The 27,446-nt window shown below is 45.8% G+C and overlaps 1 protein-coding gene across 1 annotated transcript; it reads right to left on the bottom strand.

Annotated features, from left to right (window-relative positions):
• Positions 1-1,657: 1,657 nt before the first annotated feature.
• Dynlrb1 (dynein light chain roadblock-type 1) lies at positions 1,658-21,545 on the bottom strand. Its single transcript, XM_059261709.1, has 4 exons — positions 21,427-21,545; positions 13,715-13,790; positions 6,156-6,323; positions 1,658-1,716 (listed from the first exon to the last, which is right to left on the bottom strand). The coding sequence occupies exons 1-4, from the start codon at positions 21,427-21,429 to the stop codon at positions 1,673-1,675; spliced, it is 291 nt and encodes a 96-aa protein (XP_059117692.1). The 5' UTR covers positions 21,430-21,545; the 3' UTR covers positions 1,658-1,672.
• Positions 21,546-27,446: the final 5,901 nt, after the last annotated feature.

Genomic DNA, 27,446 nt, shown 5'->3' with positions numbered 1-27,446 from the left:
TCTTGAGTGCTGGGATTGCTAATTTAAGCCACCATGTCCAGCTTGGACGTGTGTGCGCGCATGTGTGCGTGCACACTTGTGATCGCCACAGACATTTATGACCTGCACTCCTTGGGTGCTGGGAACTGAGCTTGGGTCCTCTGGAAGAGCACAAAGTGCTCTGAATTGCTGAGCCATCTCTCCAGCCCCAAACCTTTTTTATTTTTAATTTTTGAGGTTCTAATTACATTGTGTTCCCTCCCCTCTCCTCCCACCAAACCCTCCCATACAACTCTCCTTGCTTTGTCTCTTTTCATTAATTCTTAATCTTTTTTTTAAAGGCAGAGTTTCAAACTCTAACTAGATACATGCCGATTATGGGGTTCTGGGGATTGAACCCAGAGCCTTGAACATGCCAGGTGAGTGCTCTCCTAACTGAGCCCCAACCATAACTCTTTGGAACATTTTTTTTTTTTAAAAAAGATTCTTAATTATGTGTATGTCTGTGTGTGGGTATGTTCATATGAGTACAAGTGCCCATGGAGGCCAGTCAAGTGTATGGCATCCCCCTGCAGCTGGCATCAGTGAAAGGTGACTTTGAGTTGCTTGACATAGTTGCTGGGAACTGAAATCAGGTCTCTTAAGAGGTGAAGCATTTGCTCCAGCTCCCGAACATTCCATTTTCTAGACGTGTGTTCTCCTAACTCAGTGTGTGACCCACTGGAGTTAGAAAGCTGCACCAGCCTCTTCTGTGCAGCAGGGAGCAAGAGACAAAATGCAATGGCAAATACAGGTGGTTTCCAGGGTGGTGAGGAGCAGTAGAGTGGGTAGTCCAGAGCCTTAGGGAGACCTGGGGAGGACCCCCATGCACATAATGCTACAGGCTGAAGGATGATCATCCAGAATGAGCTCACCAGGCAAAGATGGGGTCAGTTTCTGTGGAAGAGCAGGCTACCTACAGACCCACGGTTCCAGCCATGAGACCCTGGAAATGACCTGTTTCCTCCTACCTACATTACTGTAAATTCCCCAGCTCTCAGGCAGTTTTAACACTGCCTGAGCACCTAAGGTACACCAGGTGCATTGTGGGTACTTGGTAGACACCACTTCCTTCTTCGCTCATGGTAGTACAACAGAAAATCATTAGCAGGAGGATGATTTGATCAAACAGGTGTCTAAAGGGTAAAGAAGCCCAGGAACCAGGGTACCAACCAATGTATACCAAGGCTATTCGGGAAGTGTGCCACCCACAGATGCAATGAGGAACAGGCCCAGGGAACATGAAAACCTGCCAGGGAACAGAGGCCATGAGTTTGGTCAGCTGACCATGTGCTAACATAGGAATAGGCCTTTCCAATCTAGTGAAGACACAACAGCCAGGCAGATTTCGACGTTATTTTTAGTTAAAGAAAAAAAAAAAAAAAAACAGGCTTTCCAAGGGTGACAAAGTGAACTGAAGGTCAGAAGGAAGCTGTGTGTGGGCTTATCATAAGCTCTTCCTCCAAAGCCTAGAAATGAGAACTGACTGGATCACCAGAGACACTCCTTGTTGGGGTGGGCAGAGCTACCACTGGCATGGTCTATATGGGCTCTTGGGCAACCACCCTGTGCCCACTGACATGATTAACACTATTATTTAGGGGGACGTTAAATTAAGGAATGACACAGGAAGCCGAGACAGTGGCTTATTCGGTTATTCAGTTGGATTCTGAATCACAATCAGGAAATAGTCTTTATCTGAAAAAGAAAAAAAAAACAGAAAAACAAATCACTAAATATAAACCAGGAGAAAGATAACAGCTCCTTAATCACTAAGTATACAATGCAGGAGGGAAGGAAGCTTTCAGAAGAGGTCGTTCTCCACAGCTGGGGACAGGAGAGAACCTGCAAGTTTCTTTATTGCCTCCTGCCAAGTGACTGCTAGAAAATGGAGTCTTCAATGCAGGGCAGTGGACACTTTGCAACATACTCTTTAATTTTTATGAATAAATAAGATTTGGGGCTGGAAAGATAGCCTGATAACCTGAGGGTTGATCCCCAGGACTCACATGGTGGAAAGAAACAAACAACTCCTAAGGGTTGTACTATATAACCTCCGCACTTGAGTGTGTATGCACACATATACACATTAATATAAATGAGATTTCAATAATGTGATTGAGGTGGTTTTCAACCTGTGAGTCACAACCCCTTCAGATATTTATATTATGATTCATAACAGTAGCAAAATTAGAGTTATGAAGAGCAATGAATTTCATGGTTGGTGTTACCACAACATGAGGAACTGTATTAAAAGGTCTGCAGCATTAGGAAGGTTAAGAACCTCTGCCTTAGTTCCTCCTAATAAGCTTATTTGCTGATCTCTATCTACCTTCTACAACATGTGTACCCCCTCCCCCCAAAAAAAAATTTTTGAAAGGTCACAGGGAGTTATTTGCTTCTTTGAAGCATTTTCCAGTGATAGTCTCATGAATCAGACTCTCCATAGAGGTGATAGGGGCAAAGTGCCATCTGTCAAGGAAAAAACAGGTGTTTTGATCATGTTTTAGATCAGTTTGTTTGTTTATTTTTTGGTACTGAGGATCAAAGCCAGGGTCTTATAAGTGCTAGGCAAGTGCACTGAGCTATACCCTCAATCCCAAATTCAATTATGGACTTTATTAGATGCAGGTACTCTGTTCAACACAGCATGTCAATTGAAACTTTGCTGGGCTTAACAGAGGTGCCTCAGATCTGGTGAGGGTGAACAGGAGTGTCTCAGATCTGGTGAGGGTTAACAGGGGTGCCTCAGATCTGGTGAGGGTGAAGCAGTGTGCAACATGGTTTTAACTGGGATCATGCCATGAAAGCTCTGATTTTTTTTTTATTTCATTTTATTTCATTTTGTGTATATGAGTGCTCTATTTGCATGTACAACTCCATGCCAGAAGAGGGCATCATATCCCACCATAGATGGTTGTAAGCCATCATGTGGTTGCTGGGAATTGAACTCAGTGTTCTTAACTGCTGAGCCATCCCTCCAGTTCAAAAGCTCTGATCTTGATGACCAAAGACTGCAGGTTCTACAGGTATACAGAAGTGGCCATTAAGTTCTGGACACCTGACTGTGTCTCTGTGCCAGTATTTAAGCTCTGTCATGGATAAGCTTTCTCAGGTGGCACCTAAATGAACCCCAGAATCACTCTAGGCAGGTGCTAGTGGTCTACCATTTTACTAATAAGCCCGTGACAACTGGATGTTTCACGTAAGAAGAATAAGTGACTTAACAGTTTTGTAGCTAAGCAGTCTGCACACATAATGAACAAGCTAACAGCAAACACAACCAATAAACCAGGCTGTCAAGTTCTAAACCCTACAGTACCACATTAAGTACTCTATGGGAGGCAGGGTTTCAATAATTGTACATTTTAAATTTTAGTGTGTGCACACATGCTGTAGTACACAGAGGTCAGAAGAGTGGTTCTTGCAGGAACTTTTGAAAGTGGTTAACCTACCATGTGGGTTCTAGGACTCACGCTCAGGTGGTCAGACTTGGGAACAAGAGCCTTTACTGGCTGAGACATCTGGATGGCCAGGGATGTAGTAGTAAAGGTTGTTTGTACTGCATCAAACAGTAAGGTTAATAAGTCCAACTATGTCAAATACCTTGATTTGTTAAAATGTGAAGAGTTAAACTTTTGGCCCAGGAAGCTGCAAGCAGCCCATTTATGTGAGTAAGAAAGAGACTGGACCTCTTCCTTCCTTCACTCCAGTCCTCTCCAAGACTCAGCTAGTCCCAATCCATGCTGGGGCTGCCCCGAGGCAATCCTCAGGCGTTCTAGCCCTACTGCCTCTGAGGCTCCTGCTCAGAGTTCTGTATTGACCACATAAAACTGGGTACCCAAATCTGTATGCACTACTGATTTTCATCTGAAATACCATGTCCCAGGGGCTGGAGATAGGGCTTAGCAACTAGTTAAGAGTACTTACTGTTCTTATGAGACTTGCAATTAGTTCCTAGCACTCACATGGCAGCTCATGTTATTACTCCAGTTCCAGGGGGATCTGGTGCCCTCTTCTGACCTTCACTGATACTGCATGCACATACATATTCCCAGACACACATACACAAATATTTAAATACCATTATCTCAGACATCCTTAACTCTACTCCTCTACTAAATCCAGCCTAACCCACAACAGGGGACTATCTGCAATGGGAGGAAATTAAAGCCATATGGGGGGCCAGGCATAGGGGCATATGCCTTTGATCCCAGCACTTGGGAGGCAGAGGAAAGTGGACCTCTGAATTCAAGGCTGGCTTGGTCTTCTTAGTGAGTTCTAGAACAGCTAGGGCTATATAGAGAGACCTTACCTCAAAACAACAAAAGCCACCTGTTCAATGTATTTGTTAAACACTGTCTTACAAATCGCTGCCCTCATAGAACTTACTGTAGAAAATAGGAAATAGTGGAAATATAGCTAAGTAGTTGGTTAGCCATAAGGAATGATGGCATGTTCTAGCAGGATGGTGTGTGAGAAGGCCCCAGGAAGGGAGATGCAGCAGTGTGGTGGCCCCAAGAAACACCACTGTTTATGGCTAACATGTCACACAACCTTCGGCATAACCTGAGTGTGAGTGTGTGAGGCGTACCGAACATAGACAGGTCAAGTGCCAGCATGTGTACTCCGTGCACCTCTCTGTATGCTGCCCATGTGAGGGTTTGGCCATTTATCTCCACTGATGAGACCCCAAGGAGAACTCAAGCACCAACTACCCTCAGGGACTCTGAATGTCCATGGGCCCCAAGGACAGACTGGAAGTGCTACTGAACTGATCTGAGACCTGCATGATCAGGACTTCCAGACATCTCTGGACCTTTAGGTGGAGAGAGACTGTCTCTACCAAGTGTCTGTCTGCACGGCACTATGTCATCTGTCCTTGACACTGAGTTTCTGGGAGTGCCACTGGGCACCTCAAGTCTGTACTGGTAACTATTAAATGGAAAGATGATTCCCAATACCAGTTTTAGGGCCATGGAGTCCCACAGCAGGAAGCTGGGGTGGGGGTGGACTTTCTATTCAGATTTGATTGTAAGCTTAGCTCTAACCTGATCTTAACATATTCTTCCTGATGTGTCCCAGAGGATCACAACAGCACCTGATTTTTTTGTTTGTTTTTTTGAGACAGGATTTCTCTGTGTAGCCTTGGCTGTCCTGGATCTTCCTCTGTAGACTAAGCTGGCCTCAAACTCAGAGATCCACCTGCCTCTGCCTCCCAAGTGCTGGGAATAAAGGTGTGTGCCACCATCGCCCTGTACCCCAACTCATAACCTATCACTTCCTGCCCTAAGCACCTCTGCTCATGGGATCAGATCCACATAGCTGAGTCTGTAGTCTGAGGCCCCTTCTAAGTTGGACCCAGTCTCACTTTTCACACCTTCCTTCATAGACAAACTGTTCTACAACCTGAGGCACCACCATGTAAGACCTCACACATATCCCAGCCATGGCTGAAATGTCCCAGGCTTGGATGAAAGACAGGGAGAGAGGTAACCACAGAAAAGTAGTCCTGTAGAACCTGTCTGTCACTCTAGTCTGTAAATTTGAGTTAGATGAGCAAAGCAGGAGGAAACCCCATCCCTCCACTCTGCAGTTCCCATCCTTGGCTCCTCCAAGTGTGAGCATCTCATGACATTGAGAATGATCCTAAGGCCTAAACACAGGCATGCTTGTACCACCCAGACAAGCGTTTCACTGATGAGTCAAAATAGCAATCTGCTGCAGTGCTGGTGGGAAGTTGGCTGCATGGGTTGGAGACAGGATTATAAATTCTTTTTCATATACAAATAGCTTTTCCGCCCCTCTGACTCATGTTTTCCTGGCCCTTAAGATTCAGCTCTAACATCCTGCTTCTGAGAAATCTTTGTTGACTGCCCAAGCAGAACTGACCAACCTTTCCATGTCCCAAATTCTTATGGGATTCTTCTGTGTCTTTCTCCCTCATGAAACTACATTTCCCATGTGAGGCCTGCTGAAGACTGCTGGTGGACCAGTAGATACTGGCTAGGTAGGCAGTGAGGCAACTCGACTCTTTCCAACCCCCTCGGCCTACCTTGAAGCTGTGGAGATACCAATGTGCCACACTTTCCAGATAAGCCACAGGAAACTAAACACAGAGGTGCAAGAACCCTTACCTGGTGCAACCATAATTTCATTTTTCTTGGATCGAATTCGAAGGAAGGTTAGATCATTCTGGGGGTCAATTTCACGCACAGTGCTCCGTGCCTTCAAGATGAAGTTGTGCATGAGGTTGGCATATTGTGTAGTAGTGGGATTGTCCATGGTGCTCTTGATGGGAATGCCTGTGGGGAGAATAAATAGGAACCAAGCAATTTACTGGAGCCCCTTTCTGTTCAGTATCTCACCTCACATCCCTAATTCTAGAATATTCCGCTGGCAGTTAACAACCAATGCCACTATTTACAGAAGGCTCGTTATATGATAGGCACAGTGCTGACCTTGTGTGCCAGTGCCAGACCCAGCCTCTGTGGGTGGTATCACCATTTCCATTGGCTACCAGACAAGAGGAGAACTGAATGATGGGGTGACCTGCCTAGAGGTACACAAATGATAGGGATTTAAATGTAGGCCTAGCCCGGTGGTGGTGGCGGTGGCGGTGGCGGTGGCGGTGGCGGTGGCGGTGGTGGTGGTGGCGCATGCCTTTAACCCCAGCACTGGTGAGGCAGAGGCAGGCGAATCTGTGAGTTCGAGGCCAGCCTGGGCTACAGAGTGAGTTCCAGGAAAGGCGCCAAAGCTACACAGAGAAACCCTGTCTCGAAAAACCAAAAATAAATAAATAAATAAATAAATAAATAAATAAATAAATAAATAAATAAATAAATAAATAGAAAAAAAATGTAGGCCTGGTTCAACTCCAAACTCTTTTCCTAGCAGCTACCCTGCCTGACTGGGTTCAAGTAATACAAGGGGAGGTGCTCTTTTGCAACACTTAAAGCTTGAACTCAATTATCACTTGGGAAGTAGAGGCAGGCAGATCTCTGTGGGTTCAAGACCAACTAGGTCTACACAGTGAGACCCTGTCTCAAAAAGAAGAGATTGAAAAGGAGGAAGAAAGAAAAGAGGTCAGCTTGTGTCAAGACATACCAGACATGACCCATGATTGTTCTTGGCAGGCTGGCTCAGGGCTCAGCTGTAACCATGTAGCCATGAAGATGCCTCCCCACTCCAGTGGGTTTCTGTAAGCAGCATTGCTGTCGTTAAAAGGGCCCACTAAGAGGTAGGAGGTATAGTCCAGTGGTAAAGAGAGTACTGTGTGTGTCTGAGACCTGGGACCAATACCTAGCACAACACAACGAAACAGAGAAAGAGCCCATGAAGTAAGACAGTCCTGACATCCTTAGATTCAACATTCCCCTATTGGCTGTTTAGGCTAGGATTCTACTGGTATAATTAACCAGCCAATGACCATCATTGTGTATCAAATCTCTTTTTGAAGACTGAACAATTAAATGGACATTACTAGGTGTCCTGCTGTCATGGAGGTGAAGAATGTCGCTCAACCTGATGACCACATTGGGTCATCAGGAGCCTGTGAATTGGCTGTGACCTGTCAGAGAGCTCCATCCAAGAGAAGTCCCAAGGTGACTGGCTGACACTGATGAAGACTGTGGTATAAGTGACTCCTCACATCCAAGTGGCCAGACATGGGCCCAGGACCCTGTGAATCTGGCCAACAAGTGACCAGCTTAGAGATTAGCCAAAGGCAGGCATTCAACCTACTTTATTTAGGGCATCAGGAACATGTGAAGCAGCTGAGCAGGAGAGGCTTTTGTGAGCCAAGTAAAGCCACAAGAATGGGGTACAGTGGTCATTTGCCTTTAAGGGACTGATGCTGGGGCCTCAGTGCTGCTATTGGGTCCTAGATGGCAACAATGTGCACATCTGAGCCCCATGAGGCCTCTCTACAGCTGTACCTTTCTGAGGGTGGCAGTATCACTGGTACCTACTGTAATCTCTCCACAAGTGGATGATGCTAGAGGAAGGACCCTCAAGACATCCCAGGACCATGCAGTTTTCCTTTAGAGTAGTTATAATCCCAGCACCACACTATTAGGAAAGCAGACATTTTACCCATCTCCCACTAGACATCAGTTCCCTCGGAGCAGCACCTCGTCTCACTTGCTCACTAGCATCTGTGGTTACATGTTAAGCATCCACTGATGTTGGTATTTGAGTGTTTCTGGGGCTTGCTTTCAGGGGTTCAGATAACAATGCATTTGGTTATATATCAAGTAGGCAAATGTAAATGGGCAAGCAAACTTAACCAATAGTGGCTCCCTCTGAAAAAAGAGGAGTTAAGGGAGCAGGAACCAAAATTCAGAAGAATTTCAAACAAGGACAAAATTAAGTCCATATTTAAGGATGACAGAGCTGGGGACCTCACAGATGGCCTACCTAGTTAGTCAACCTAGTTCAACCCTAGTTCTTCACAAATACTGTGTAGCTTGCAGAAGTAGCTAGTTACTGGGGAAGCTCAATTTCCAGTCATGGCACAATCGGGTGCTCTCAGAGCAAACAGAAAAACCTGCCCAAGCTGGGCGGTGGTGGCGCCCGCCTTTAATCCCAGCACTCGGGAGGCAGAGCCAGGAGGATCTCTGTGAGTTCGAGGCCAGCTTGGTCTACAGAGCGAGATCCAGGACAGGCACCAAAACTACACAGAGAAACCTTGTCTCAAAAAAACAAAACAAAACAAAAACCCTGCCCAAGACCTTTAATGGGGCTGTGGGTAGAGTCTTTATCTAGCATGTTCAAGGCAATGAGTCTGAGCCCCAGCACTGAAACAGACAATTTTACTAGTCACTGCTGTCAAGCACACATTCTGTACTAACCTAGGGGTGCTGGGAGCAAGAGAGCAGACACTTGGTTGTTGACAGTGTGGAGCCTGCACAATCCTACTAGGTACGTCACTTCACTACTCCATCACTTACTCCCCCACCCCCCTTTTGGAGCCCAGGCTCATTCGAGCTGTCCTTAACTCACTATGTAGCTGAGGATGACTTTCTTGGGTCACTATCTCCCATGTGCTGGGATTACAGGCTGGTGCTACCAGGCCAAGTGCCTACTTGATCTCTCTCAATCTCAACTTTCTTGTTGGTAAAATGGGCTATGGTTTTAAAAAAAAAAAAAAAAAAAAAGACTCCTTACCACTGCTCACTCCCCACCTCATTATATCGCCTTGACTGACCTGCAACTCATGATGTGGACCAGAACAGCTTGGAATTTGCTCTGGTCCTCCTCTTAAGTACAGACACAGCAGATATACTGCCATACCACACCTGCTCCTTTTTATAAATATTTATGTATATGTATGTATTGTGTGTGTACATATGGGTACTGTACATGCAGGAGCCCGTGGCGGTTAGAAGAGGGATCAGATCACCGAACTAGAGTTAGAGGTGGTTGTAAACCACCCCGGGTCCTCTGTAACAGCAGCAAGTACTCTTAACTGCTGAGCCATCTCTCTAGCCCTAGACCTTAGCTTCTTCAAAGATGAGACTCTGAGGTGGTCTTGGGAGGAGGGTGACACTGGGAACAGTAGAAGGTGCAGTCTAAGTAGGGTGAAAACATGGACTAAGGTCAGAGAATGGACTTAAATGATGGAAGCCTGCCAGCTTGAGCCATCTCCTTGGCCTACTCACAACTACAAGCTGTGTCTGCAGCCTCGGCACACTGGGGTCTGACGCCCTAGTCTGTCAGCTAGCCATCTATCCACACTGGGTCAGAGGCCAGAAGCAGGGCTACGAGGCTCGGCTGGAGCTCTCCCCGCTGTCTTCTGGATAGGTTCATGACCTCTCTCCAAGGCTGGCTCCTCATTTTGGAAGGTGTTAATACTCCATTCTCACAGCTGTTCAAGTGTAATGATGACTAGAAATCTATTCTTTTCCACCATACTATTAGTGTTGACGTTACCATATTAGTAATGGAAGGAGAATGGCATCTAACGTGTTCAAGTTTGCTTTTTCCTCTAGTAGGCCATCTTGGACCACATTCCTCAGTGTGGAATTTTCAAATCAGAGCTAATGGTACCACTGAGGCTTTTTTCTTTAATAAATCCACTGCCTCAAATCCGGTGCCTGTGATGGATGGACAGCAAGAGTTCCAGTAGTGACTCAGACAAGGTCTTGCCTTCAAGGTTCTTTCACAGCTGAACTGCTGATGTCAGCAGCAATGTCTTGGTATATACCTGTCTTCTCCTGGCCCTATAGAATGGTTTATATTATTTTTGTATTTGCTAGCAGATTAGTTTTAACTGTTGTCTTTTCGGTCTTTCTTTGGTAAATAAGGTTTTGCTGGTGTTTTTGAGACAGGGTCTTACTATGTAGTCCTGGCTAGCCTAGTACTCACTACCTAGAACATGCTGGCCTTTAATTCAGAGATTTGCCTGCCTCTGCCATGTGAGTGCTGAGGTTAAGGGTGTGTGCCACCATGCCTAGCTTTTTTGTTTTAAAATTGGTCAGGCTTCTGGATGGTGGTATCAGCAGCTTGAAGCTTCCAGGGGTCTGGGATTACAGGTTGTGCCCACTTACCCACTATATATGTTACTGGGGGTTGAACTCAATGTTCCCTGAGTGTTAGACAAGCACTCTACCAACTGAGCTCCATCCCCAGTCCAAAGTTGTAGATTTTAAAACAAGAGCTTTAAATGCATGCCAGGCAAGATGTGTCTACTGCATTAATTAGTGCATTAAGGCTATGGGGATGACCATTTTCTGCTTACATCTGAGGCCTGCTCCACAAGAGGAAATTCATGCTTGGTTCTATATATCTGGTCGAAAATGCCTGGCTTGGGAGGTCATAAACCCTAGAGGAGATACTACTATGGTTATTTTGTTAAATGGACATGTTGCCAAACTGCCTTCTAAGTATTTATGTTCATACCCACAGATGAGTGCCCCTCTCAGCCTTGGCCATAGACACCTTTCTACAGTGGGCAGCTTGTTAAAGTGCTGAGAACGAGTGACTAAGCCCTGCTCAGGGAACATCAAGAGAGAGGGTGAAAAGGCTGGGTGTGCCCGAGATGCACGAGTGCTGGTAAAATGCTGTCTTCTGGATGTGACATGGCCATTGCACTCACCAGCTCACTGCCGCTCTGGTTCCCACGCAAGGTCAAGCCATTAAGATCAGCCAGCATTCTAGTAGGCCGTGTTAATTAATTAGACTCAGTGGTTACAAAACAGAACAGAAAAAGAGCACATGAGGATGAGAGGGGAGACAGCTGGACATGGGTACGATCAACGTCACCCTGAATACATGAAATTGTCAACAATTAAAGATGGTTTAGCCAGGCGCACGCCTTTCACCCCAGCACTCAGGAGGTAGGTGCAGGCAGATTCTCTATGAGTTCAAGACTAGCCTGGTTTACCGAGTGAGTTCAGGGCAACCAGGGCTACACAGTGAAACCTTGTCTCAAACAACAAAAACAAAACAAAACAGAAAAGTTTAAAAAACAAAAAAAGCTCTAAAATGACAGAGTGGTGACCCACACCTGGAATCCTACACTAGCACTTGGAAGGTGGAGGCAGCTTACAGAGCAAGATCAAAGCCAGTGTGGGCTCCATGAAACCCTGTCTCAAAAAACTCTGCTGCGTGCGTGCGTGCGTGCGTGCGTGCGTGCGCGTGCGCCTGTGCGTGTGTGTGTGCGTGTGTGTGTGTGTGTGTGTGTGTGTGTGTGTGTGTGTGTGTGTGATGGCTCAGTGGGTAAAGGTGCCTGCCATGCAAACATGGAAACCCGGGTTTGTTCCCCAGAGCCCCACAAATGTGGGCTAGTGTGTACAAACACAAATGTGAGCTAGTGTGCACATACACAAATGTGAGCTAGTGTGTACAAACACAAATGAAAATTTAAGAAGAGACAAGTGGTCTGGGAAACACCATGGCCTAGAGGCATGAAGCATGTGGTGGCTGCCTTCAGCCCAACAAGGGAACCTGACTAGGCAGTCTTGACATAAACAGGTGTCACAGGGGTCAGAAATGAGCGTGACAATGGAGTGTGAAGTCTCAGTGTGAGTAAATCTCTACAACCATACAGAGATAAACAGGTAAGTGAATTGTCCAGGCCGTCCTCACAGGTTGGCAGGGGAAGCAGGGCAGCTCCTCAGAAAGCACAGCCTTTGCCCTCAGGGCTGCTGGGACCACCATGGCCCACAGACCACTCAGGTGCACTCAGACTGACATTTAAATCCTGGCTCTGCAGACGAGAGAGATGGCTCTTCCGGAGGATCTGGGTTCGAGTCCCAGCACCCACTTGGTAGCTCACAACCTTCTGTAACTGCAGTTCTAGGGGATCTGACACTGTCTTCTGGCCTCATGCACTGCACACACATTGTGCATACTTACATGCAGGCAAAACACCTTATTCAGAAAATAGTAAATCTTAGAAAAGATCGTGGCTTTGAAATGAATTTATAAATTCAAGTTTTGTCAATAAATAGAGACAACAGGGCTGCTTGAAGGAAGAAAAGCACCTGTCCTTGGATTTGGCACACAGTAGTGTTTCCTCCTAGTTCCCTTCACACCCCTCTCGTGTAGGGGGAATCAGCATCCACATCTTACTAGCCATTCAAGTAAGCTCATTCCCCAAAGACAGAGACTAGCTCTGGGCACAAAGAAAACCACCACAGAACTACCCACAAAAAAGTAGAATCCAGGCAGATGGGTACATATTATCCATCCAGTGAGCACACAAGAGTAGCAGCAACATAGACTAATCAACACTGTACTTAGTTGGGCGTATGACTCAAGTTTGTAACCCTAGCAAAAACAGACTCAGATAGGACTGCCATAAATTCTAGGCCACCCAGGGCTACACAATGAGTTCCAGGCTAGCCCAAACTACAAAGTAAGATACTGTCTCAAAAATACTAAAAAAAATTGTACTGACATTTCAAATTTTTGCTTAAAGGGCTGAAGGAGCAGTTCAGTGGTAAAGTACTCGCTTAGTGTTAGGTCTGGGTTCAATTCTTAGTGCTAAAAAAAAAGAATTTTGCTTATGTGAAATCTGCAAAACAAAACCCCAAGGCAAACAAATTTAAAAGAGTAACAACAGTCAGGTGTGATGGAAAACACCTTTTTTTGCTATTGTTTTTTTCTGAGACAGTTGTCCTGGAACTATGTAGACCAGGCTGGCCTCAAACTCCGAGATCCAACCAGCCTCTGGCTCCCAAGTGCTGGGATTAAAGGCGTGCGCCACTATTCCTGGCTCTGATGGTGCACACTTTAATCCCTCAATCTCTGTGAGTTTGAGGACAGTGAGACTTTATCCCAAAAAACAAAAGTCTTAGCAGCTTTGAGTATCACATGAGAAATAAGTCTGGTTTTTCACAAGGGCTGAAAAAAGCCTGGATTATTGACAGCTGTGAGCTGTCAGTGCTGTGGACCTGAGGAAACATTCTCCTATTTACTAAATTAAGATTTCTAAGACAAGTGGTAAATGCCTGTAACTCCAGCACATGGGAGGTGGACGCAGGAAGATCGTGAGTTCCAGGACAACTTAGGTCACGCAGCAAGACCTTCTCTCAGAAAATGGGAAATCCCAAGAAGAGTATCAGAACTTTGGAAATGTTGGAAACAAAACAATCTGGGTTTGTGAAGGGACTGAGGAAGGGCTATGCCATGTGGTGTCAGCTGTTTTCTGGAAGCCTGCCTGGGTATAGGCCGTGGATCGAGGGCCTACCTTCCGTGTTCACCACGATGATTCCCTGAACTCCTTTCTGGCTCTGAAGTCTCTTGAGTGTTTCCTCCACCTCTGCCTGCCAGAAAAGGAGACCAAGGTTAGCTCTTCAATCACAGCAGATGAATGACACATTCATCTAACAAGCAAGGAACTCCCAGGCATTTGGCGCTGCCCCAAAGCTGCCCAGGCCAGACCCATGTCGAGTGCTTTACCACCAGGCAGCTACCTACTCCCTGCCCATCAGCTATTTGAGAACAGACACACCCAGGACCCACACATATGGTACATTACTCTGATGATTTGAAAAAACTAATAAGAAGGAGGCACTTTGTTATTTGTGGCTCAAACATCAAAAATGAAAATATTGCAAAGGAGCAAAATGACCCACAAACCTGGTGACTTAATCTGTCATCGCAGACAGGGTAACACTTGGCATACAGGCAGAGGAAATGTGTCTTAGGAAGGGGCTTATTAATTCTGATCATCTAGAAACTGCACAAGGTGGAATTTATCAACACAACAGACAGATGTTTAGAGTCTTCCTCTGTCATATGTGATTCTAACTTGTCACTTTGAGACTTTACCTTTCCATCTACTCTCCATCTGCACAGTCACACCTCTTATCTATTTTTTGTTGTTTTTGAAACAGGGTCTCTATATAGCCCTAGTTTTCCTGGAACTCACTGTAGATCAGGCTAACCTCAAACTCAAGGATTACCTCCCTCTGACTCCTGGGTACTAGGACTAATAGTGTGCAAGACCACACCTGGCTCTCCCCAACCCCCTTAAAAAGAGGAAACCAAAAAACAAAAACAAGGCGGCTTCTCTAAAGCCCAATAGTCTTCCAGAGCTCCTGAGACATCACCTCTTCTCTGAGGCCTATATTCAATGATCTTGCCTCCAACTCTTGAAGCCCTTGACTGTACTTCTGGGAGACATATATCAGCGACTGTGTCCAACTGCTTGCTCAGTCTCTACAGTGCTCAGCAGAGTAGGCGCCCATGAACAGAAGCCTAATTGATCTTTCTCTCCCCATGGCTGGGAACCCAGTCTTGAAGTATGCTTTTTCTCAGGGTGCTGCCTCCAGTTCAGAATCTAGTTAAGCTCTTCAAAGGCAGAGAGTCGGGCCTGGTATGTGAATCTCCATGAGTTCAAGACCAGCTTGGTATATATACCTTGTCTCCAAAAGGGGCGGGGGGGGGGGGGGGGCGGTAAGCAGATGGTCTTTGAAAACAGAGTTACTATTCACAAAAAGAATGGTTCCCCGTTTCCTGGTGCAAAAGAGCTAGGGCTGGGAGCTCCTGAACAACTGAAGGCAGCACAATGGATTGTTTTTCGGGAAAGCATTGTCTGACAATCCAGTCACCACCAGCCACTTCCTGTAAGAACAGTGCCAGATGCTGCAGGGATGGGCAGAGGCTCCTCCTCCAAGGTGGCAAGCAGCCTGATGTCTCTAGAATCTAGAACCTGTGTAAAGGGCAGGGCTGGCTCTGGAGGAGAGTACAGTGTGACACGCATGTCTGAGATCTGGGTCATTTCAGACTTTTTCTGACTTCCTCCTAGGTGCTAGGTGCTGTTCTGTATATGAAGGGGAAACACTATAGGTAGGTCCTAGTCACCGTACTGGAATCCTGTGGAAATCCATCCTATGGAAACAACCCCAAAGACAAAAGGAACGGGACAAGATGTCTGCTGCAGAAACACCTGCAGAAGCAAACAGGAGAAAAGCCCAATAATCAGGAAAGGGCCAAGAAAGACAACCATCACTGCCAGTGATGTTTCTTCCCATTGAGAGATGAGGCCGTGAAACCACCTCCAAAGTTGGAGATTGATATTCCACAAAAACGAAACTGCAAAAAGTGTTTCCCAGGTGCTACAACTTCCTAGAAACAAGAAATCTTGAGATTAGGAAAACAAAGCCATACAGAACATGGAATTATAGATTGGGTTTATTTTCCTTTTTCAAAACAGTTATTTTTTGCTGGCCATTGTGGGTTCCACATATAAACCCCCCGCATTTGAAAGCCAGAGGCAGGAAAAAATGAATAAACATCTAGTCAGCCAATTGTGGTGCTGTAGGTCTGTAATTCCAGCACTTGGGAAGTAAAAGCGTAAGAAAGACCAGAGGTTTAAATAAAGGTCAGTATTAGCTATGTAGCAAATTTAGGATTAGCTTGGGTTACATGAAATCTTGTCTCAAAAAAGATAAATAAAAATACTGACAAAACCTTCACCTAAATATCTTTTTTTTTAAATTCTACTATATACTTTTGTCGCGCGCGCGCGCGCACACACACACACACACACACACACACACACACACACATTTACTTGGGGCTGCGGAAATAGCTCAGCATCAAGAGCACTTCTGCTCTCGCAGAGGACCCAGGTTCAATTCCCAGCACCACATGGCAGCTCACAACTGTCTGTAACTCCAGTTCCAGGAGATTCATCAAACTCTTCTGGCATCCTTGGGCACTAGGCCCACATGGGATGCTCATACATACAAGCAGGAAAACACAAATGTTAGCTCTATCCCCTCTGAGAGGTCTCTACTATGGGGGCTTGACACACTATCTTTTTGTTTGTTTTTCAAGACAGTTTTTCTATGCAGCCCTGGCTAGCCTGGAACTCCCTCTGTTGGCCAGGCTGGCCTGAAACTCACAGAGCTCTACCTGCCTCCACCTTCCCCCAGCAACACACTCAACGTCTTAAGAATATGTAACTTGTATGTGGTGGCTTGAATTAGAACGGCCTCCACAGGCTCCTCTGTGTGACTATTTGGCCCCCTGTTGGAGAGACTGTTTTGAGAGTATTAGGAGGTATAATCTTGTGGGAAGAAGTATGTCACTAGGGCAGGCTTTGAGGTTTCAAAAGACTCAGGCCATTCCCAGTCTCTGACTTAGACTTGCAGGACAAGATGGGAGCTCTCAGCTGCCCCTGCCTCCATGCCTTTGCTCCACCATCACCGTCTCTCACCCTCTGAAAGCAGAAGCCCAAGTGGAACACCTTCTTTTATAAGTTGCTGTAGTTAGCTGAATCCTTGGTTCCCAGTTGGTGGACTGCTGGGAAGGATTAAGAAGTGTGAACTTAGAAAAAAGGTGTGAACTTGTTGGAGAAGGTATGTCACTGTAGGTAGGCTTTGAGATTTCAAAAGCCCATGCTAAGCCCTCTGTCTGTCTGTCTGTCTATCTGTCTGTCTCTGCTTGCCCAATGCCTGTGGACCAGGACTTAACGCTCCCAGCTATTGCTCTAGTGCCGTGCCTGTCTGCTTCCTGCCATGATGATAGTAGACTCACTCTCTGAAACTGCAAGCCAGGCCCCAATTAGCGCTTTCTTTCATGAGTTGCCATGGTCATGGTGTTTCTTCACGAACTAGAAAGATAACTAAGACAGTCCAGGCAGGCCTCCAACTTGTGGCCTTCCTTCTGCCCCAGCCTCTTCATATTTTTACTTCTGTGGAGACAGGGCCTAATCCTGTAGCCTGCTTTGATCTTTAAGATTTGTTTGTTGAGTATATGAACATATGTGTGCACAGTTGCCTGCAGAAGGCCAAAGACGGCCTCAGGCCCCTTGGAGCTGTCCGAAGTTAAAGGTATTTGTGAACTGCCCAACACAGGTGCTGGTATCCAAAGATTAGTCCTCATGACTGAGCAGCAAGTACTTTCAACCACTGAGCCCATCTCTCTGTTACCCCCCTGATTAAGCTAAATCATGGGAAAGAAATGTACTCTATGCAATGAAGAGGAGACAAAGTCAGGCATTCTCTAGTTAGATGTGTGTCCATCAATGAAGCTCCAGGATTTGTGGGATCTGGTGCCACCACACTCAGTATCTTAGCATTTAGGAAGATCCATGGGTTCAGGCCAGCCTGAGCTACATAGTGAATTTAAGTTCTGCCTGAGCTACATAAGGAGCGTGTCTTTAAAAAAAAAAAGGTAGATGATGTAGTTCAGTGGTAGAACATTTTCCCAGCAAGCATGAGACCTTGAGTTCCATCCACAGTATAACAAAATTTAACAGAAAACAAAATAACTTTAAAAACATTACATAAAATGATTAAGGAAAACAACAAGTGTCCAATAAGAGGTAGAACACAATTCTAAGATAAATTACAAACACCTTGTAAATGAATGAAAAGTCATAGCAATACAGCACTATTTTAATGCTGGTCTCATTAACGCAAAGCTCTTGAGGTCAATAACCTCATGGGAAAGCTATACAATACTGTGTAAGAACTCTAAATACTGGTCCTTTTGCCTCAACTTTGAAAATTATTATTAAAGGAAATAATCTAATGAATGTAAAAACCAACCAACAAACAAAAACTATAGACCACAGCATTGACTTTGAGTTAAGGACTGGACTTAAGCTTGTACTCCAGGGAAATAGCTTGCCAAATTCTAGTACAGCCATGGCTAGGCATGGTGGTGCACACATTTAATCCCAGCACTCAGGTGTCAGAGGCAGTAAGTCTTTGTGGGTTCAAAGCTGGCCTGGCCTCTATTGCAAGTTCCTGGACAGCTAGTGCTCCACACTGAGACCCTGTCAACACACACACACACACACACACACACACACACACACACACACACACACTTTACCAAATATTATATAGTAAATAAAAATAATTTATCATAAAGATGATGTAACAACATGGTTAAATGCTTCTGGACATTAAATAAAAGCCAACCATGGACATCCTGAAAGATACACATGTGAAAAAAAGAGTAGGAAAAGGGGAAAACAGCTCCATGGTAGACTAGCAGTTCCTGCCAATCTAGACTGTCATGCAGGAACACTGGGAGGAGTGTCCAAGACCAGGGCAGTTACTACAGCACTGTCTGCAGAGGAAACTGTAAACTATATATATGGGCATAGGGCACTATGCAGCCTTAACATGAAGTGGGTTTGGAAAAGTTTGTGTGTGTGTGTGTGTGTGTGTGTGTGTGTGTTTGAAATGAATATGAGTGTATGGTCTTGGGGTTCAAATCCACAGCCTCTTGTAATGATAGGTTGTTTTTGTTTTTTGAGACAGGGTTTCTCTGTATAATAGCTCTGGCTGTCCTGGAACTCACTTTATAGACCAGGCTGGCCTCAAACTCACAGAGATCCATCTGCCTCTGCCTCCCCAGTGCTGGGATTAAAGGCGTGCGCCACCACTGCTTAGCTTTTTTTTTTTGGTCTTACTATGTAGACCAGGCTGGCATTGAACTCAGAAACCTGCCTGCCTCTGCTTCCCAAGTGCTGGTAGTAAAGATGTAATCCACCACACCTGGCAATGGTAGATATTTTTAAGTGAACAGAGGAATGAATGAATGAAAATATATGTATACATATTATATATATAATTATTATTTTGTGATCATGTCTATATGTGTATCTGTAGGTTTGTACATATGAGTGTAGTGACCCAGGAGGCCAGAAGAGGGTGCTGCTTCCCTGGAGCTGGAGTTAGAGGCAGTTGTGACCTGCCTAATATGGGCTTTAGGAACCTAACTCTGGTCCTCTGGAAGAGTAGTATGTACTCAGGATAACTGAGCCACGGCTCCAGACCAGAATAAACATCTTTATATGTATCATAAAGTAAACATGGCAAACATTCATAAACTGTTCCAGTCTAACATTGTTGGGTGTGATGGCACATACCCAAAATCCCAGCACTCAAGAGGTAGATGAAGGATTGGAAGGTCAAGGTCATCCTTGGTTAAATGGCAAATTGAAGTACCTTGGGCTTTAAAAGGCATAAAGTGTAACATAGTCCTTATGTACCAAACAATTCCAGAAGGAAGCGTACCCAAATGTCAACAGTGTTTAGTCTGGGAAAGTAAGAAGGGGACCACATGAACCTCTTACAGATTATATCCGACAGTGCTGCATGAGTCCATTTGGAATGTTCATCTCAATATGTAACAATTTTATGAGTGCAAACCACAGCACAGTACTGACCAGAGAAAGCTACCACTTAAGCGTGAAAAAACATGGCACACACACGCTTGTATAAATATACAAGAAACTGGCAGTTCCTGAAGGGGGCTGAAGCTGGGGTTAGGGGTGGATGAGACATACTTTCCACTTAGATCCTTTTGTATTTCTTAAAACTGTGAATATGTGATTAAATTTTTAAAAATTATGTATTTATTTTATGTGTGTGTGCTAGAGTATACACATATGTGACATGTACATGTAGGAGCCTGCAGAAGCCAGAAGGTATCAGATCTCCTGGAAGTGGAGTTACAGACCACTGTAACCCAACATGTGGGTGCTGGGAACTGAACCCTTCTTCTGCAAGAACAACAAATGCTCTTAATGGCTGAACCCATCTTTCCAGTCCCTTATTAAAAATTTTTACAGTTAAGTGTTGTGAAAGATAACATTGCACAGATGTGAAGCAATATTGTTTTTGGAGATGTGGAGACATTCTTTGTGGTAGAATGAAAAACGAACCCTCAATTGAACAGTCGATGGTGGCTACAGCAAATAAAAACACAATAAGCAATGTGCCTAGGTAGCTGCCTCTAGGCCAGTGGTTGGTTCTCAACCTTCCTAAAGCTGTGACACTTTAACACAGTTCCTCATGTTGTGGTGACCCCCCCCCCACCACCAAATTATTTTCATTGCTACTTCATAATTTTACTACTGTTATGAACTACAATGTAAATATCTGATACACAGGATATCTGATATGCGACCCCTGGGAAAAGGTCGTTCAACCTCAGGGGGCCTCGACCCACATGTTGAGAAACAGTGCTCTAGACGATGCCTTTCTGTTTTCCCTCTCAGTTTCTTATATAGCTATAGTTTTGTGGGGGCTGAAGAGATGGCCTGAACGCTTTTCCAAAAGACCCAAGTTTGACTCCCAGCACCCATATGGTGGCTCACAGCCATGGGTAAATCCAGTTCCAAAGGATCCGACCCCTTCTTCTGGCCTCTGCCAGAACCAAGCACGCTACTGGTGCAGACATATACGTGCAGGCAAAACACTAGTCATATACATAAGCACTAAAAAAAAGTTTCTAGTCAAGTTTTTGTTTTGCGACACGGACTGGTGTTTATAGCCCCGGCTGGTCTTGAAAGTGCAAATCCTAGCCTTCCCAGTGCCGGGATTTCAGGCGTGCACCATCATGCCAGTCATAAATAAGATTCTGACGTTTGCTTTAACGTTGGAAAAGGCCTTTGAAACTCTGTCCAACTCGTGAGGATTGAAAGCACCACCCTGTAAAGATCGGCAGACAGTTTCGGGATCCCTCCGGATGGGACCCGCGGGTTCCTAACCCGCACACCAAACTCAGCCCACGGGCGGCAGTCAAGCTTGCAGCGTTCGATTCCCAGGCCCGACTGACTTTGGATTCCAAGTGTGAAGATGGAGCTAATGGCCGTACCCACTTCACAAAGCGAAGGAGGAAAGGGCAACGCACGTAAAGTGCCTACTGGACTCCAGGAAACCCCGCAGCCCGGCTGGGATTGCCCCACACGGCCCAACATACTAAACTACGAGCGAACCAGAGGGCGGGCCTCCGGGGCGTCCCCTCACAGACCGGCTTCCGGTCAAGGGCCTGTGGCATCCGGTCGCTCCGCCTCGGCCGGGACTAAAGGGCCGCACTGCGGTCCCGCGAGGCGACGCCCAGCGACTAGGACCCCGGGCGGCGATGGACGCGCGCCTCTCGCGGGGTGGCCGCCGCCCGCTGCCGCAGCCCCGGCTGGACACTCACCATCTCGGACCGATCCAGCAGCTCCGAGTCCGCGACGCCCAGCCAGCTCCCCGCCTTTCGGAGCCTGCGCACAGGTCTTTGTCGAGACGGACAGCCCGGGCAGCCTATCAGGAGCCAGTGGGGGGATAAGGGCGGGCTGACGTGAGTCAGCTGGGCGGGGACTCTGCCATTAGGAAAGGCTGGAGCAGCTGTGGGGAAGACGCCGGGTCTCCAGGTCTGTTTTCAGTATTTAACCGAGGTCCCTGGGCGGAGGCCGACTGTTGCTGATTGAGGCAGAGACAGGGGCCCAAATGAGCTGAGGACACGGGCAGCCCCGAAGCTGGGCATCTCAGGAGCAAGCTCTGGGATGAACAGGTCAGCACGGCCCTGCGCGTTTAAGATTTAGGATTGCGGACTGCACCGCACTCCTGTGTTTCTTTGGAGAATCTTCTTTACATCTCTGCCCTACTATTTTATTTCCCAGAGTCCTGTCTTGTCCTCTGCTCTTTACGTTTACTCTTGCAGGTTACGAAAAACATTCGGGTTTCTAGCAGAAAACTTAGGTTTAAAACACTGGCTCGGAACCCTTCAGGAAGAACTCAGATAATCAAACACATCAAACAAAAGGCAGCTGTCACCCAGGTGATACCGAAGTTGCAAGGGAGAGCTGTCCCTATTACTCATCCGACATGTGGCGGCATGGGCAGTGGAAGGATTCCCATCAAAGCCTGAGACTGCTGGAGGAGCTGGCCCTGGGGTCCTAAGAGCAGGAGAGCTGTCCCTGCCTCTCACCAGCTTCAGCACTTGGGAGAGTGGCCCCTGCCCCTCGCCTGGGCAACACAGTAGAGTTGGCCCTGATGCTGTAGGTGGAGGGAACCAACCCTGAGGGCATGAAAGCAGAACTGGCCCCAATCCTCTTTCATTACTACAAGGGTGAATTAGACGGGGCAGTGCTGGAGAGCTCACCCTGGTGGTGAGGGCAGGGGAGAACTGGCAGGCTGACCAACCCTGAAGCTGTCCAGGGCCCAGAACCAGGGTTATGATTTGGCCCGCCCCAACATCCACCCCATCTACGATCTACTGGAGCATGTGAAGAGGCCTGACCCATAGACCCGAAGCTGCAGGATCACAACACAGGGCAACAGCAGGACATCCAAGAAGAATCCTAGTGAGGGCCTGCATCGAGAGTGTAGCAGAAACCAGAGGCCTGGAACTAGACCAATGACTCTGCAGTGAACACTTGCAAGTAAAGATATATGGACAAAGTGGTTTACTGTGTGACTAACTGTGTCACACACTGCAGCTTCCATGACAAGATTAATTTTGTACTTTTTTCTCTTAAATTTTGTTGTATTGGGGGGGTGCAGGGGTGGAGGGTGGATGTGAAGGGATGGGGAAATGAATGGGATCAAGATGCATCATGTGAAAGACACAAAGAATAAAGTTTTTTTGTTGTTGTTGTTGTTTTAAAGCCTAAGTGATAACACTCCAGTGTTCAAGGTAGATGCAGCGCTCTGTGGGATCTCCTGCTGCAAAAGGAACTCACCTATTAAGAGCACTTGGTGCTCTTGCTGAGGACCTGGTTCAGTTTCCAGCACCCACATGGCAGCTCACGTCATCTACAGCTTCATTCTAAGGTATCTGATGACCTCTTCTGACCACTGAGAGCACCAGGCACACACATGGTGTACATACATACAGGCAGGCAAAATACTCATACATTAAAAAAAAAAAATTTGGAGGCCAAGTGTGGTAGCATATGCCTTTAGGGTGGCAGAGGCAGGCTAATTTCTGATTTGGACAGCAGCCTAATCTACAGAATAAGTTCCAGGACAGCCAGGGCTACACAGAGAAACTCTGTTTAAAAAAAAAAAGTAAATAAAGAAATGGTTCTTCAATGCTAGAAACATTAGGAGTGGACCTCATCTCCAGATCTTCATTCCAAATAGGGGTGGAAGTGCTATAGTGGCCGGGCAGTGGTGGCGCACACCTTTAATCTCAGCACTTGGGAGGCAGAGGCAGGTGGATCTCTGTGAGGCCAGTCTGGTCTACAGAGTTCCAGGACAGGCTCCAAAGCTACACAGAGAAACTGTCTTCAAAAACAAAAACAAAAACAAAAACAAAACAAACAAAGAGGTGCTATAGTGAATGGACCCCTAAGAATCCCAGGAATTAGCTACAGGAAGGGTCATCACCTCCATCTCACACTTGAACCAGACAGGGTTGCAGGATGGGGCAGCTCTGTGGTAAGGATTCAGTTACTGACATTTATTTGCTAGGACCTGAAGTCTGATTAGACAGGTTGGCTGAGGTGCCTTTGGGGAAGGGCTTCAGTTTGCAATAGCATTTAATTTTGTCTGTAAATATGTGGGCTCTCGCATGCCACAGCACAAGTCTGTGGCAGTGAGAGGACAATTTTTGAGGAGTGTTTCTCTCCTCATACCCAGTGGGTCCCTGGGATTAATCTCAGGTCTGTAGGCTTGCTTGGCAGTGAGTGGTTTAACCCCAGTCACCCCACCGCCCCTTGCGCTTGGATTTATAATGAGGTATACTTAAGTGGGTGAGCAGGCAGACTTGTGGAGAATGGTCAGTCTTTTTCAGAAAAAAATTGATTTATGAGTGTTTTACCTGCATATATGTATGTATGTATGTATGTGCATGCCTGGTCTCATGGAAGTCATAAGGAAGCCTCAGATCTCCTTGGGACTGGAGTTGCAGGTGACTGTGAGCTGCCCCCCATGGTCACTGGAATCAGAATTTTGATCCTCTGGTAGAGTAGTAAGCGCTTTTTCTTTCTATTATTTTTCTTTCTTTCTTTTTGTTTTTTGTTTGTTTGTTTTTTCAAGACAGGGTTTCTCTGTGTAGCCCTGGCTGTCCTAGAACTCAATCTGTAGACCAGGCTGGCCTTGAACTCAGAGATTCACCTGCCTCAGCCTGAGTGCCAAAGGCATGCACTGCCATCACCACTGGGGTGTAAGCACTCTTAACCCCTGAACTTATCTTTCCAGCTGTTTGGTTTTTGTTTGTGAGACAAGGTCTCACTATGTAAACCCAGGTGTCCTGGAACTCACAGAGAGGTTGCTTGTCTTCACCTCTCCAGTGCAGGAATTAAGGCATCCACCAATCCTAGATCCACCTTAACAACGTACTGAGTTTCATGCACACATACAGTGCACTCTGGTCACACTTACCCCTCCCACCAGCCTCTCCTCCCACCCTCTCCATTGCCACTGTCATGTCTTAGGGTTTGCTTGTGACCTAATGGCTTGAGCCAGAGCCTTGTGTGTGGTCATGAGCGTTGGCACCAGCCATTGTAACTCACCAGTGGGTATGTTTTGTCTCTTTCGAGACAAGGTCTCACTGAACCTGGAGTTTATCTAGTCAGCTAGGCTGTCCAGCTGGCCAGAGAGCGTCAGGAATCTCCTGTCCTGGCTAGTGCAACACACCGCTGTTCCAGGCTTCACACGGTGCTGGGGATCCCAACAAGTCCATTATGCTGTGCAGCAAGCACTGGACACGTCGTCTCCAGTCCCTCAGACCTGTCTGTGGCAGCAGAGAGGCAGTGCAGATGGAGGCCCTGGGTGCCCTGCAGACAGCCTCACCCAGCTGCCCTGAGTGGCAGATCTGTGTTTTCCTACACACCTCACAGCTGACAGACTGTCAACTCGCCACTCTAAGAGAAGTCACATAAAAGGCTTTCTACATGTGATGCACACCATTTTCCTAACAAAACCAACAGGGAAGTATGCAAAACGAAGGACTCAAAAACTTTAATTATAAACAGTCTTACATCTTTTAAGGCAACCTCCTGAAGAACTTTATAAACCCGACTCCCTGTGATATGTGAGTCACCTGAGCATTTTAAATCAGTCTAAGAAAGCAACGGGAGGCGAGCACAGGAACCAACAAGAGCGCCACTCCCTGGCTGACTCGATGAAAGCACAGACAGACACTGGGAAGTCCGAAGGGAAAACAGAGGAGGTGGCGGCTGGAAATACCAACGACACTGCACTGAAGTAGTGAACCTTAAAGAAACTTAGACCCTAAACAGGCAAAAGCCCATGAGTCACCCCGGTGACATTTCAGGGAATGTCATCAGGTTATACAGTAAAGGGTAACAGAGAGGGCTTGACTGAAACAGTCATTTAGAGTGACAGCCTGTAGGTAGATGAGTGAGGGGATCCCTTGGTGGCCAATCAGTCCTGAATGTTAAATCGTTATTTAAATAATTCCTCAATTTAAATGCTTCTGCACTACAGGTCACTGCTATCAACTGCTCCATCAGCTTAAATCACTTCATCTGATCAAATACCCAAGCCCCTTCCCTCTTGACCCTGCTGCTGTGGAACCCACCAAAGAGCAGAAGAAAAGGCAGATGCTCATTTTACTCTGTTTTTATTTCAATGTAACATGCAGTAAGAAAAAAAAAAAAAAACCAACAGGATTGATTAGCATTTACAATGCTTACAGAGAAAAAGGTCTTAAAAGCAACTTAGTTCAGATTTAAGGAAAAGCACTAATTAAACACAAATCTATTTCCAAATACTCACTTTGAACCAAAATGTGAGAGCATTTGGTAAATATTTATGTCTGCTGTTTAGTTGCATTATTTTATATAATCTCTGATTCTTGGGATATCCAGCCCCCATTTTCCTAACACAGCAGGGAAGACATATACATATGACCAATTAAATTAAAGGGGGAATGGAGCTGGGAGACCCCAGGGCTGCAAAAATATATACAAGCATTTACCTTTTCAGGAACTAAACATTTCTTCCATAAAAATATTAAATAGCCAGGCCCTATAGAACTAGAGCCAGGACTACTTCAAATATAACTTCTGTATTTTTAAAAATATAGGGCAGAAAGCCTTTTGGGTGATATTTATACATTTTCACATAATATCTCTAGGTCCCTAAATGAATCATGAAGCAGTATGCAGAATCAACAAAGCCTATTTTCTTACATTATCTCTTAATTTAATCTCATCAATCTCTAGTGGATATGGCAGATGACTACATTTTAGTACAAGAATTTGATCCAATGGGAGGTCTTTGTAGAAGGCTTAATATTTATAGCCATATATTAAAGTCCAGGCCTATGTAGTGAATGGGTAGTTGGCAGACATTCACTCTGTAAGACAAAGCAAGAGCATATCTATTCTTAACCCTACCAACAAAAAGGCAGAGAGTTCCTACTTTGGAAATAACTAGGGCTTCTAGAGATGACATGTATTTCCTGTGGTATCCAGGGTAAAAAAGAGGGCTGGGAGAAGCTGAGCTTTCCCTTCACTGAGCGTTTCTAGATAGGGAACCCGTTCTCAGTCACACGTGTCTCTGCTGGCGATGGCAGTGTTAAAGTGTACAGTTGCACAAGTTCAGAACCTTGTTGTTCCAGGATGAGAACAAGAATTGCAGCTAGGGACAGAGAAACACCTTCTCTCCTGTGGAACAGGGGTCTGTCACTCTCGGTATATTCTTGGCTTCATGCTACATGTTCATGCTATGCTATCGACACAAAAAGTCCCTGTGAGTTATAAGGCTGTTTGGGGATTTGGCTATAATAGGGACTCAAATGGCGGAGGCTTCATCTCTCTGCCCATAAAGTCATATCTATGGCGGCAGCCATCTTGACAGTCTAACTAAGTCAAGGTAAATTAACTACAGAGAAAGTCAAAGTGCATTCATCAGTTACTAAAGGAGCAGTCTAAAGTAAATGAGTTATGAATAAAAAAGAAAAAAAAGGAAAATCTAAAATTTTTAGGGGTGAGAAAAATATTGCAGATCAGGACCATGTAATGAGATGGACACACCTGCTCCTGTGTGTGGCAGACACAAGAAGACGGCCCAAATGTGCCGCTGGACATTGTCCTTTTGCTGATATTGTCCTGATTTCAAAGACTGCACCAATGACCTTGATTTGGATTAGAAACGGTTGCAACTTGAATACCTTAGCAATAATCAAATGTAACTGGGGTTTTGGATTATGATAAAACCATAAAGCTTTAATTTACATGTAGGATTTAAAAATCAAGAATGATC

Source organism: Peromyscus eremicus, chromosome 4, assembly GCF_949786415.1.
Source record: "Peromyscus eremicus chromosome 4, PerEre_H2_v1, whole genome shotgun sequence".
NCBI classification, from domain to species: domain Eukaryota; kingdom Metazoa; phylum Chordata; class Mammalia; order Rodentia; family Cricetidae; genus Peromyscus; species Peromyscus eremicus.
Note: the sequence above shows the minus strand (reverse complement) of the source record. Positions and strands in the feature narration are given on the sequence as shown.